The following is a 14,537-nucleotide window of genomic DNA, read 5'->3' as shown; positions in this document are numbered from 1 at the left end:
ACCTCTTCCCAGTTCCAATTTTTCCACAATTAGTTTGATTATTCTCCCTAATTTCTGTCATTCCATTTTTCCTCCTCTCCTTTCAGTCTTTGCTGCCATTCCTTTAAGTGTATTTTTTCCTCATACGGGAGAGTTCAAAACAAGAGAGCATAACCTTAAAATTAGAGCCAGGCCGTTCAGAGGTGATGTTAGGAAGCACTTCTTCACACAAAGGGTAGTGGCAATCTGGAACACTCTCCCCTAAAAAGCTGTTAAGGCTGGGGATCAATTGAAAAAATTCAAAACCGAGATATATAGATTTTGGTTAGGTAAGTGTATTAAGGGATATGGAGCAAAGCCGGATAAACAAACCAGGGGCACAAATTAGCCATTATCTAGTTGAATGGCAGAACAAGCTCAAGGGGCTGAATGGCCTACTCCTGTTGCTATGGGAGTAGGCCATTCAGCCCCTCGAGCCTGTTCTGCCATTCAACTAGATCATGGCTGATCTGTATCTTAAATCCATCTACCCACCTTGGAGCTTCCTGCTCCCATCTGCACTATTTACTGTGCCACTCGAACACATGCACACCAGTTATCACCACCATGCCCAGCTGATGCCCACGCTCCTCTTGTCCAATCTCATGTGAGGCACGTTTGCCTGAGCAAAGATCCGTACGGGTGCTGCTGCTCGGAGCCACCATTAAAATGCAAGAACCTAAGAGTGTACCAGACCTTTCCAGCTCACTTTAACTCCTGTGCTGAATTGCTGGTCCCAGGCGTTGGTTGTGCTGCTGCATTACAGCCAAAGTGTTTTGAATCAAAAAAAGCTATGGCAGTAATAACAACTAATTACAGGGTTTAAAAAAAAAAATCTAACTAAATTTGATCACTCCAACCTGTTGCTAATTTCAGTGTGATTAGGACTGAAGGGAAGAATTGGCGAAAGTAGAATGTCCTATTAACAGAAGGGAACACTGCTACAGTGGGTTAGACACTGACCTTTCACCTTTGGGACCTGGGCTTAAATGCTGCCCAGACTGACGGGAGGAATGTCTGCCAGCTGGTTCCAAGGGTCTAATGTTTGGCCTACAGCACATAACTGCTCCCAATACCCAAGGGTGATTGGTTTGAGGTGGAAAGGAGGGGCGGGGGGTTGGGAGAAACAGCATTCCTGTTCAGCAGGTAGCACTCTTCTGAGGTCGAGGCTGATGCACACTTGTTGGGGTATAGTAGAGGGAGCTTTGCTCTCAATCTAGCTGCTCTATAACTGACCCAAGAGTGCTCTATAACTGACCCAAGAGTGCTTGATACTGAAAATATGAGTGACATTTCCAGGCACTGAAAACCCTCACCTTAATAAAAACTTCATTTAAAAAAAAATAATTTGATTAGGATACCAAGTTCTGCACCATTATATTGGCTTCATTTTGATATTAACCCTTCACAATGACAAACAAAGATGAAGACAAGAGCCACCCAAGTGACTTAGCGCAAACTTTCAAAAATAGAATAAATTGGTCCTTTAAGTTTTACTTTAATAGTCAGGAGGATAAACGTGAACTAAATTCTTAAACTATAGTATCAAACTGTTAACTTACTTCATGGATAATGAATGATGCCATTAGACCAACAGGCTTTTGAGAGCAGTGTTCTGGTCGCCTTATCTGAGGAAGGATGTTCTTGCCATGGAAGGAGTTCAGCGAAGATTCACCAGGCTGATACCTGGGATGGCAGGAATGACGTATGAGGAGAGATTGGGTCGATTGGGCTTGTACTCGCTGGAGTTTAGAAGAATGAGAGGGGATCTCATTGAAACTTATAAAATTCTGACAGGACTGGACAGGCTAGATGCAGGAAGGATGTTCCCAATGGTCAGGGAGTCCAGAACCAGGGGTCACAGTCTAAGGAGTAAGCCATTTAGGACAGAAATTAGGAGGAATTTCTTCATCCAGAGAGTGGTGAACCTGTGGAATTCTCTACCACAGAAGGCAGTAGAGGCCAATACATTAAACATATTCAAGAAGGAGTTAGATATATTTCTTAAGGCTAAAGGGATCAAGGGATATGGGGAGAAAGCAGGGGCAGGGTACTGAATTTGGATGATCAGCCATGATCGCATTGAATGGCGGAGCAGGCTCGAGGGACCGAATGGCCTACTCCTGCTCCTATCTTCTATGTTTCTATGTACGTTACACAGGGAAGCTGGATCGGCCAAATATGCAACTGCACTCCAATAGTGGAATTCACTAAAGATTAGCAATAGAATTGAAATATTAGAATATACATTTTAAACTTCACCTAAACTATCAACATTAACACTAGACTCTGCTATGTTGCTGGTTCCCATGATGCCATTCAGTGGAGTAGCTGAATTGAAGCTAATATAGTACATAAATTTGGCCAACATGTAAGAAGGTTATCAGTATGTTAAAGACTGGATTTTAATTATGGAGTCAGAACTTTTCAGGATTTTTATCAAATACGCTAAGACACATTATGCTTGGAGATGCAGTTTAAAAAGTTTGTTTTTCAATGCACAAAATTAATTACTGTAACTGCATCCTTCAAAATTGTATAAAGCATCTAAAAAATTTGGTGCAAAAAATGTCTGGTCAGTATAACTACAACCTACTTTAATAATGACAGCAGCCAGACTTCTGTTCCATAAGTAATTAAATAAACTTTGTATATTAAAAATATGATTTATTCCCTAAGAATGATTCTGATCTATCCACTACAGAACATTTGGTTTGGTTATCATTACTTTCACAAATGTTCAGTGCTTCCAAGCGTTGCAAAATATTTACTTTAGCTGATCATAAAGTTATGGTGGTAAAGCCATGGGAGTTTACTTCACTGAGCTGCCATAATTTCGGTCAGTATGTGTAACGTTGAAGAAGTTATAAAATACCTGCATTGAAACTATTCCAGTCTAGCAGTTTGTATGATCTTGTGTTACCCATAATTCCGACAAAGGCTGAGTTCAAAACAGCAAGTTAGTAGATCAGTTATAGGAGCAGATCAGAGTAAGCAATACAGAGAGCACAACAAGGACAGCACTACTCCACAGGAACTGGAAAGACACAGACAATAGAGTTAATAGAGGTTCATTCATCCAGACAGGGCAGAGAGTAAGGACCATGCCATTGCAATCTAGTATCAGCGTTAGCCATTATTAGAGCTTAATAAAATAGAAAAAGTCAGGCTGAAAACTACTTGCAAATATTGTTAACTGTTCATTGGGAGTGCATATTAATTCACAGCTCTATCAATTTTCAATTTAAAGTTATTCTTCAAAAAAAAATCAATAATTTAACAAAATTAGTAAAATTACTTCCATCAAAGATGGTGAACTGGGAAGGTCTAATCCTTAGATAGAGTTATTCAGAGATTAAGAACAAATCTGAGTAAACAAAATTGAAAAATGGTAAGGATTTGAGACTATATAAACATACTAATTTTATTATCTCGCTACGTAACTGGGCTGTTGCAGATTTGTTTGCAAGATGTATTCAAAATAGTTGAGACCAAAAATACTGAACTTTCATATCTCTCCCAATAAAAGCACGTAATGCACTAGAAAGATAAGCATCGCTCAAAAACCCCATCCCATATAAAAAGGTATTGGCAGAAAAAGTTGTGGAAATCCCATAAAAAGTAGTTTAAGTGTTAGTAAATGTACACCTTAGCATGAAAATGTATGTCAGGCTATTTATAGGTCAGCATATTTGGTTTTCCACTGCTAAAATATATAATTGAAGGAGAAATCAAAGTTTAACACATTTGGGGGTTAGCCTCCTAACACAGGTAGACTATCCCTTATCCGCACTTCCGAAAACCGAAAACCTCTAAAAACCGAAAGTTTTTTCGTGGAGCGTAACTAGAGTATTTATGGTCTATATTTAGCCCACTATTTAATTTACCAAATTATTACTGTACAAATAAACTGTAATACTATTTATAGTCTTTATTTATCCCACTCAGTGTGAATATTCATAAGGTTCGCTGCAGAAATATTAATGTGTTTGCTTACGGGGTGCTGCCCAGACCCCTGCTAGGGTGTTACATACTGATTCTGAATACCATTCTGAAATCCGAAAAATTCCAAATTCCGAAAAACATCTGGTCCCAAGGGTTAGTGCACCTGTACATGCACAACACGTTAATATAGATATATCACCGGCCAAAGTCAGCGGAGTTTGCAGGGTGTAAATATATGCTGGCATATTAATCTGAACAGTGAATACAGAATATTTCGACAGACTTCCCTCGCATAAAAGCCAAGATTAACATTCCACGTGTAAACGTTGAGGGGGGAACAACTGCCCTGGTTATTATTCGTAGTGAAATCAGTAACATGTTCTCTTTGAATACATAATGAGCAGAGCAATTCATCCCTCTAAATGAGGCTAGAATTTGAAAAGAGTCTGCATGCTGATCATTAAAAATTTCGAATCAATGCATTAAGCTCTTTCCAGTGCTTAATGGCCTGGATTTTGCGGGGCTGATGACGGAATACGCAATATCGTAAGCCTTGTAAAAGGCCCCGCAAGTTCCGGGTTTCCGCATGCCCTGTGCATGTGTGGAATCCCGGAACATGCGATCTGTCAAGGTTTGCCTCGACAGATCTACTGCACCGCCTCAAAATTCACTTATGCTGGCGCAAAGTCGGGCTATTTTCTAAACTACTGCTCAGCTAATGCCTACGAAACCCTTACGCCTGCTTCCACCAGCGTAAGGGTTAATATAAATCTTAAATTAAAAATTAATAAAAAGTCATTCACAATCATTTAAAATTAGTTTGTGTGAATTTTGGCCCGGATTAATATGTAAAAAATTTATTTTATGAAAAATAATTTTAAATTGTAAATGCTCCATTGCAGGGACTTTTATTTAACTTGGAAAATGGGAACATTTATTTTTATTCCAGTTGTATAAATTATTTAGGGATTCCTCATATGCTTATGGGGGTTCCATTCGTAAATGGAATCCCCGTAATTCTTCTATCTATAGGCATATAAATAATGAACGGGTAGTTAGAGGAGGGGAGGGGTCGATTAGGGACCAAAAAGGAGACCTACACATGGAGGCAGAGGGCATGGCTGAGGTACTAAATGAGTACTTTGCATCTGTCTTCACCAAGGAAGAAGATGCTGCCAAAGTCATAGTGAAAGAGGAGGTAGTGGAGATACTGGATGAGATAGAAATTGATAAAGAGGAGGTACTAGAAAGGCTGTCTGTACTTAAAGTTGATAAGTCACCAGGCCCGGATGGGATACATCCTAGGATGCTGAGGGAGGTTAAGGAGGAAATCGTGGAGGTACTGGCCATAATCTTCCAATCCTCCTTAGATATGGGAGTGGTGCCAGAGGACTGGAGAATTGCAAATGTTACACCCTTGTTCAATAAAGGGTACAAGGATAAACCCAGCAACTACAGGCCAGTCAGTTTAACCTCGGTAGCGGGGAAGCTTTTAGAAATGATATTCCGGGACAAAGTTAACAGTCACTTGGACAAGTATGTATTAATCAAGGAAAGCCAGCACAGATTTGTTAAAGGCAAATCGTGTTTAACGAACTTGATCAAGTTTTCTGATGAGGTAACAGAGAGGGCTGATGAGGGCAATGCGGTTGACGTGATGTATATGGACTTCTAAAAGGCGTTTGATAAAGTACCACAAAATAGGCTTGCCAACAAAGTTGAATCCCATGGAATAAAAGGGACAGTGGTAGCATGGATATGAAATTGGCTAAGTGACAGGAAACCGAGAGTAGGGGTGAACAGTTGTTTATCGGACTGGAGGAAGGTACACAATGGTGTTCCCCAGGGGTCGGTACTAGGACTACTGCTTTTCTTGATATATATTAATGACTTGGACTTGGGAGTACAGGGCACAATTTCAAAATTTGCAGATGACACAAAACTTGGAAGTATAGTGAACAGTGAGGAGGATAGTGATAGACTTCAGGAAGACATAGATAGGCTGGTAAAATGGGCGAGCACGTGGCAGGTGCAATTTAACGCAGAAAAGTGCAAAGTGATACATTTTGATAGGAAGAACGAGGAGAGGCAATATAAACTAAAGAGTACAATCCTAAAGGGTGTGCATGAACAGAGAGACCTGGGGGTATATGTGCACAAATCATTGAAGGTGGCAGGGCAGGTTGAGAAAACGGTTAAAAAAAGCATACAGGATACTGGGCTTCATAAACAGAAGCATGGGGCAGGATTTTCATTGGGCCGTGGAGGCAGGATTGCAGGCGTGTGGGGGGTTAAAATCTCGAAATCGGGGGGCACAAACCCATCCTGCCCCCATGCCAGTTTCAAAGGGGGTGGGTACCCGACCTGTGCTGGTACCCGCCTCCCCGAGGTGGGAAGGGATTAGTGCCAATTAACTGCCTGTTAACAGGTAGTTAACAGGCAGTTTTTAGCCTAATCCCTATTTCTATTCCTGAAGTGTGGGCTTCCCGATGGCTCCAAACCACGCCAAGTTAGTGAGGCGGGCCGTCGGGCTGAAGGACTTGGAGGGGTCGAGATGTCCGGTGTTCAGGTGAGTGATGGGTGCATGAGTGCAGAGGTAAGTGTGTTTGGTGTGTGTAAAGTGTTTAAAGAAGTTTTACTTACCTTCACAGCCTTCCTTCCTTCAGGTCTCGGGAGTCCCTAATCTCACCGACACAGAAAGCAGAATGGCCGCTGTTGTGTATGTACCTTTATTAAGGGAATAACTGGTCTCAGACTGCAGTACCGGCAGTGACCACCCCTGTATAAAAGGCCCTAGCAGGCTTCTGTAGTTTCAGTTTCCAGGTTGTCTCCATTCAGTAAAGACTTGTTATAATCAACTCCTGCAGTCCGTGTCTCAATTATACACGGACATAATACTAGCGACGAGTAAGAAACGAACTTACCTGCAACTCGGCAGCACCTCAGACGACGTTATTGAAGGTCGGAGCCAGAAGAAAAAAAAAAATCCAAAAAAATCCAGAAACGGGCGTCGACCGTGGGCAACCGCCCTCCAAATCATCGAATTGAAAAATTGCAGGAGAAACTGTCGAGAGCCAGGCTTGGTTCTCCAGTCTGTGGTTTCCCAGCTAATCGGGCTGGTGGCAGGTAGTGCACTGATCCTTCCTGGGCTGCGGCGGGCTAGAGCTCGATCGGGTGGCTCTGCAACGGGGCCGGGCAGCGAGTCGGGAAGCAAAGAGAGAGAGAGAGGGTGGAGCACTCAGGGCGCGGCCGGTGCTTCGAAGCCGGGCAGCGTTCGGACCTAAGAAGAGCGAGGGAAGTGTCCCAGAGGGTCCGCTCCACGACGGGAACGGTTCTTCAATTAACGGAGCAAATATTGAAGCGCGATAGAAAAAAAATACCGCGGAGCGGCGTTGGCAGCAGCGATCGGGGAGGCGCGAAGACCATAGGGCGTCGCCATTACAGGATAGTAAAATAAATATAATCGCCAGCAACAGCGTTGGCAGCAGCGGGAAAGCGCAGGAGGTGCCATCTTAACTCGGCGGGGAAAAAGGAAAAGCGCGGGAGGCGCCATCTTAGATTTTCAAGATGCCAAAGACTGGCGATATCACTGCCTTCGATAATGCAATAGAAGACTGGACCACGTATGTGGAAAGAGTCGAGGTATATTGCGAGGCAAACGAAATAGCCGATGAGAAAAAGGCATCGGTATTGCTAAATTTAATGGGCGCAAGAACGTACGGCCTGTTGCGGGACCTGATTACTCCAGCCAAACCGAAGGCGAAGAGTTTTAACGAAATTGTTGCTATCCCACAGGAACACCTAAATCCTGCACCGCTGCTGATAGCAGAAAGATTTAAATGCCACAGGAGAAATCAGCATAAAAATGAGAGCAATGCTGATTACCTTACGGAACTACGCAAGCTATCAAAGCACTGCCAGTTCGGAGCAGGACTGACAGATACCTTATGGGACAAATTTGTCTGTGGACTCCTGAGTGAAGGAACCCAGAAGAGGTTACTCTCAGAGGAAGAGCTGACGCTAGATAAGGCTTTCAGCGTGGCAGTATCGTACGAAGCAGCAGCAAGGGGAGCTGCGGAAATACAACAAAAGCCACAGGAATACGGCACCCACGAAATGACACGGGGATTTGCAAAATGTTATCGCTGCGGCAGAACAAACCATGACCAGAAGGACTGCTGGTCCAAGGACAAAATATGCAGGCAATGCGGAAAGATGGGACAAATTGCACGAGTTTGCAGGTCTGGGAAGAAGACCAACGACAACAAAAAGGCTACTAAGGAACCGTACAGGAAAGTACAAAAGATGACGGACAGTAGTTCCGAAGACCAGATGAGCGATAGTGAATCCGGGAACAAGAGACTAAGCTGTCTCAAACTTCACAACGTAATCGCAAAAGAGGATCACCGAACCATTTGGGTCACCCTCACGATAGCAGGGCCCAAGTCAAAATGGAATTGGATACAGGATCAGCTCTAACCGTCATGAATCGACGAGACTACGAGCGGCTATTCTCACACATACCCTTGAGAGAGACATCCATTGTCTTGAGGACGTATACGGGGCAAAAAGTATACCCCAGAGGAAAAATAAGGGTGCCTGTCGAATACAACGGCAAGAAAATACAGAAATTGTATCTCTACATTCTGCAAGATGGTGGACCACCGTTATTGGGACGTGAATGGATCAGAAAGATAAGTTTAGACTGGCACTCCATTCAGGCACTGACGGTGGCTGGTAAAAAGGATGACGACATCACTCCTGGACGATTGTCAACAATCTTAGCTGACGCCAAAGAGGTATTTCAACAAGAACTGGGAACTCTTAAAGGCGTAACCGCCTCGATAAAAATAGAGGAGAATGCAATTCCCAAGTTTTTCAAAGCAAGACCGGTACCATATGCAATTCGCCCAGCCGTCGAGGCAGAGCTGGAGAATCTGGAGAATGCAGGCGTGTTATCCAAGGTAGACTGGAGCGAGTGGGCGACACCCATCGTTCCTGTCATGAAAAAAACGTTAAACAATAAGTCTGAGGAGCCAAGGAAGGTTCGCATCTGTGGGGACTTCAAGGTGACAGTGAACCCAGTCCTTCACACAGTACAATATCCTCTTCCAAGGATAGAAGATATCTTCGCCTCACTATCTGGAGGGAAGCGTTTTACAAAAATTGACCTAGCAGAAGCATATTTGCAGATGGAGGTTGAAGAATCCTCTAGGAAGTATCTCATGATAAACACTCACAAAGGTCTTTACCAGTATAATCGACTGGTATTCGGAGTAGCATCAGCTCCGGCGATATGGCAAAGAGCGATGGAACAAGTCCTGCAAGGGATTCCGAGGACTCAGTGTTACTTGGACGACATCCTAGTGACAGGTGAAGATGACAGTGAACACCTTGCCAACCTAGAGCAGGTGCTCACTAGACTACGTGAACATGGGCTACGAGCCAATCGCCCGAAGTGCGAGTTTTTTAAGTAACAGATATCGTATTGTGGCCACGTGATTGATGAAGAGGGGTTGCATAAGTCCCCTGACAAAATTGAAGCGGTAGTTAAGGCTCCAGCGCCCGAAAATGTGTCGCAACTGAGGTCATTCCTCGGATTGGTGAATTACTACCATAAGTTTTTGCCGAATTGTCCACAATTCTGCATCCACTGAACGCCCTACTACGAACGGGAGTAGCATGGAAATGGAGCGATGAATGCAAGCGGGCCTTTCAGAAGAGTAAGGACCTAATCACTTCAAGAGAAGTATTGGCTCACTGCAACCCATCACTACCGATAAGACTGGCGTGTGATGCGTCGCCCTACGGCATTGGGGCGGTACTGTCACGTAAATTCCTTGATGGTTCAGAGAGGCCGATAGCTTTTGCGTCACGCTTGTTAACTTCAGCCGAGCGTAACTACGCCCAGATTGACAGAGGCCCTCAGCCTGGTGTGGGGGGTGAAGAAGTTCAATCACTACCTGCACGGTCAGAAATTTACTCTACTAACTGATCATCAACCTCTCGTCTCCATTTTCAACCCTCAGAAGGGCGTACCGATAATGACGGCACAACGGCTACAGAGGTGGTCCCTTTTCCTAGGGGCTCACCAATATGACATCGAGTACAAAGGAACTAAACAGCATGGGAATGCTGATGGATTGTCGCGCCTACCGTTGCCGACGGTGGAAGAAGAACTGGCAGTGGATCCAGTGGAGTTATTCCACTCGACTATAGTCGAATGTCTCCCTGTGAGGAATGCAAACATAGAAAAGGAAACACAAAATGACCCGACACTCTCCTGGGCCTATGATTTAACGGTGAAGGGATGGCCAGCACATGGCGAACCACTGCTGCCAGCATTCTCGCTGAGAAGAGAACAGCTGTCAGTGTACAGAGGAACCTTGATGTGTGGATCCAGAGTAGTAATTCCACCCAAATTGAAGTATAGAGTGCTCAATGAGCTTCATGAGGGTCATCTGGGAGGGGTAAAAATGAAGAACTTATCCAGAGCGTTTGTGTGGTGGCCGGGAATCGATAGAGAAATCGAAGAGATGACCAAGAGCTGTACAGGATGCCAGAAGGTCCAAAACGCCCCACCACAAGCCCCTCTACATCCATTGGAGTGGCCCTCATCTCCATGGCAAAGGGTGCACATTGATTTTGCTGGTCCCTTTATGGACTCGATGTTTTTAATTGCGGTGGATGCACATTCAAAGTGGCCAGAGGTAATAAAAATGTCCTCAACCACCACAGAAAAAACTATCACAGTCTTACGAACCATATTCGCCAGGAATGGGCTGCCTGACCAGATTTGCTCTGACAATGGACCACAGTTTGTGTCTGAAGAGTTCCGGAGGTTCTTAAAGAACAATGGTGTTAAGCATTACACATCCGCCCCATATCATCCAGCTACTAATGGATTGGCCGAGAGGTTTGTTCAAACATTCAAGAAGGCTATCAAGGCAATGTGTAATGAAGATATACCCCTACAACACAAGGTGGATAACTTCTTGTTTGCCTACCGGAATGCGACACATGTGGTTACCAACCAAACTCCAGCCATGATGTTCTTCAATCGAAGACTACGATGCTGCTTGGATTTGGTTAAGCCAAACATCAGAAGAGATGTGGAGAACAGGCAGTTTCAGAATATGAATGAAAGGCCGACCAGGAGTTTTAAGATAGGTCAACCAGTTTTGGCCCGGGACTACCGCACAGAGAAATGGCAGCCAGGAACGATCTGTACACAGCAAGGGCCTCTAATGTATACCGTGGACGTTGGGGAGAGCATTGTAAGACGCCATGCTGACCAGATTCTAGAGTCACTGGAAAACGTCAACTCCACACCACGATCTGATACACCCGACGATGAAACCGAAGTACCAATTGCATCTACCGCAGAATCGGTGATATTGGAAGCAGACGAACCAAACAACGACATTGATCCCGACTCAACCTTGCCAGAAGAACCTGATATCCCAAAGAGGCGTTATCCAGACAGAATCAGGAAGCCTCCTCAAAGACTGAACTTATAATTGCTGAACTTCAACCAATGTATCTAGCAACCGTAATTGTAATTAGTTATTATTTAGTTGTTAAATGAATGTTATGTACTGTTTATCTAAAAGGGGAGGAATTGTTGTGTATGTACCTTTAAGGGAATAACTGGTCTCAGACTGCAGTACCGGCAGTGACCACCCCTGTATAAAAGACCCTAGCAGGCTGCTGTAGTTTCAGTTTCCAGGTTGTCTCCATTCAGTAAAGACTTGTTATAATCAACTCCTGCCGTCCGTGTCTCAATTATACACGGACATAATAGCCGCGAGCTGTCAAAAGTTGCAGCATTCAGCTTTTTGTTCTGGAGAGATCTCTAAATCAGCCCGAGAGGAAGGAATTAACTTGGAGTACAGATTGTCAGTTTTGACAGCTTCAAAGAGCTGTCAAATGCTGATATTTCATCTGTCAAAAGCTCTTGACAGATGAAATGTCAATCTGTGACGTCAACTGTTGCTGGGTGGCCCTTAATTGGCCTGCTGAGCCCGCTGGGCGGGCTTAACAAGGTCCATCAAGTGAAAATCGCGTGGGTTGGCTAGAACTCGACGGCGCCGGGACTACAACCCCGAAAGTTGTAGTCCCGCCTCCTACACGCCTCCAGAATCAAAATCCAGTCCATAGAGTACAAAAGCAAGGAAGTTATGATGAACCTTTATAAAAGCAAGGAAGTTATGATGGACCTTCATAAAACACTAGCTTGGCCTCAACTGGAGTATTGTGTCCAATTCTCGGCACGGCAATGAAAAAAAAATCACTTACAAGTTTGGTCGAAGTTTAATTGTTTTTTTATATAAAGTTTATGGGTACGGTAGCGTATTGGTTATATTAATGGACTAGTAATCCAGAGGCCTGGTCTAAGAATCCAGGGAATGCAAGTTCAAATCCCACCAGTTTGTGAATTTGAATTCACTTTAAAAAATAATCTGGAAATAAAAAGCTGGTATCACTAAAAGTGGCCATGAAGTTGTTGGATTGCTGTAAAAATCCAACTGATTCACTAATGTCCTTTAGGGCAGGAACCCTGCCAGTCCTTACCCAGTCTGGTCTATAAGTGACTCCAGTCTCACACCAACGTGTTTGACTTTTAATTGTCCTCTGAAGTGGAGCAGGAAGCCACTCAGTTGTATCAAACCGCTACAAATGGAACTCCCTAACTAACAGCACTGTGGGAGCATCTTCACCACACGGACTCCAACGGTTCAAGGTGGCGGCTTACCGCCATCTTCTCAAGGGCAACCAGCGATGGGCAATAAATGCCAGCCTTGCCAATGACGCTCACATCCCAAAAATGAACAAAAAATAAAAACCACAGCAGTATTTTGGGATAGATAGCTTTTAAAGTTGAAGTTTCCATGGTCAACCAACAGTGGAAGAAACCGAGCTTCGAGTTATTTTCCTTATTGAGAAAAGTGACTGTTGGCGAGGTGACATGTCAGTGTTCCAAGTACAGAATAATAAATGTATGATTCAGTGCAGCAGCAGCTCCAAGTTTTCCAGTTTTGAAAGAAACTCAAAGGACGAAAAAAAATCAACCGTCAAGTCATGTGAAAATTCAAAGAATTAAGTTACTGAGGTGATTTACTGCCTCTTAGACACATGAACAAGCCTAATGTAGGAGTGCAAAAATGGCCACTTTCAAACATACCTAAGTATTTGATGAGAGAAATACAAGATTTACGAAGCTTAGTTGAAATGTGATCAAGCATTTTTAAGTTGCTGAGACGACAAATTGGTGTTTACAATCCCATAGAATAAACCATCCTCAACTCCAGTAAACCGGTCAAAGGATCTCATGATAAAGTCATCCTGGTCACTAGGGTTTTTTTTAATAAAAACTTCTTAAAAGGAAAATCAGCACGCAAAAAATACATCACCTTGTTAAATATTTCCGCAAGAATTTTTGCCGATATAAAACTGCTAGTACGTCACTTACAGTCTACCTGCAGTCTTCATTTGCCTCCTCTTGCTTTCTGTGAACAATTTGTACAGGAAGCCAACATTTTGAACTTTCATTGCATAAACCCGAAAGAAGCGAAGATTTCTTTTTTTCTCCCAACAAACTCATGCAATCGGACAGATCCTACTTACCAGGGTTGTGGATTCGGTCCAGTAGCTTCACAGATCTCGCGCTGACTACACCACCAACGTGAACAAGGAACCCAGGTGGGAAGGTTGTAAGGGTGAAGAAGGGGAATTCCTACGCAGAGAGAAAGAGTTGAAGTAGTAAAGCTACTTGCAAAATGAAATGAGAGTCAAGTCAGCACACTTCCATCCAAAATCTGGTGCATACAACCAAGTCAAGGCAATTAAAAATGCTAACAAAGCACTGGGATTTGTTTCTAGGGGTATAGAATTCAAAAGTAGTGAAGTTATATTAAATTTGTTTAGGACTCTGGTCACGCTGTACTTTACTGTGCACAGTTCTAGTCTCCATACTATAAAAAGGACACTGAACCACCGGAGAAAGTGCAAAAAAGATTTACAAGGCTGGTACCAGAACGGAGAGATTACAGCTATCGGGAAAGATTGAACAGGTTGGGGCTTGTTTTCTTCAGAAAAGAGCATACTTAGAGGTGACCTGATAGAGGTCTTTAAAATATCGAGATATCGAGAGAATGTTTCCACTTGTGGGAGAATCCAAAACTAGGGCCCTTGAATATAAGATAGTTACTAATAAACCGAATAAGGAAACAAGAAGAAATTTCTTTACTCAGGAGTGGTTAGAATGTGGAATGCGCTACCACAGGGAGTCAGAGTCATAACGGCACAGAAGGCGGTCATTCGGCCCATCAAGTCCGTGCCGGCTCTCTGTAGAGCAATCCAGTCAGTCCCATTCCCCCGCTCTATCCCCGTAGCCCTGCAGGTTTGTACTGGAAGAATTAAAAGTTGATTCACACCGTCTCTCTTATTGAGCTTCCTTTCAACACTGATCTGTTTGAAATTGCTTTGTAAAGGCAATCCATTAGCAAAGGGACAACTGGCAGACCACATGTGAAACCAGTTTGTTCCAAGGTCACAGGATAATTACAAATGAA

The 14,537-nt window shown here is 43.6% G+C and overlaps 1 protein-coding gene across 12 annotated transcripts in view; it reads right to left on the bottom strand.

The window, feature by feature from the left end:
• c2cd5 (C2 calcium dependent domain containing 5) overlaps positions 1-14,537 on the bottom strand; it is a 112,297-nt gene that overhangs the window by 57,928 nt on the left and 39,832 nt on the right. For all 12 annotated transcript variants that reach the window (XM_086010004.1, XM_086009994.1, XM_086010001.1 and 9 more), the window contains one exon: positions 13,591-13,699. In XM_086010004.1, coding sequence (XP_085866130.1) covers positions 13,591-13,699 — 109 coding nt within the window. The remainder of the gene's footprint in view (positions 1-13,590; positions 13,700-14,537) is intronic.

This window comes from Somniosus microcephalus, chromosome 17 (genome assembly GCF_052327205.1).
Source record: "Somniosus microcephalus isolate GS21.2 chromosome 17, FLI_Smic_1.0, whole genome shotgun sequence".
In the NCBI taxonomy this organism is placed as follows: Eukaryota; Metazoa; Chordata; class Chondrichthyes; order Squaliformes; family Somniosidae; genus Somniosus; species Somniosus microcephalus.
This window is presented reverse-complemented; position numbering and strand designations above follow the sequence as displayed.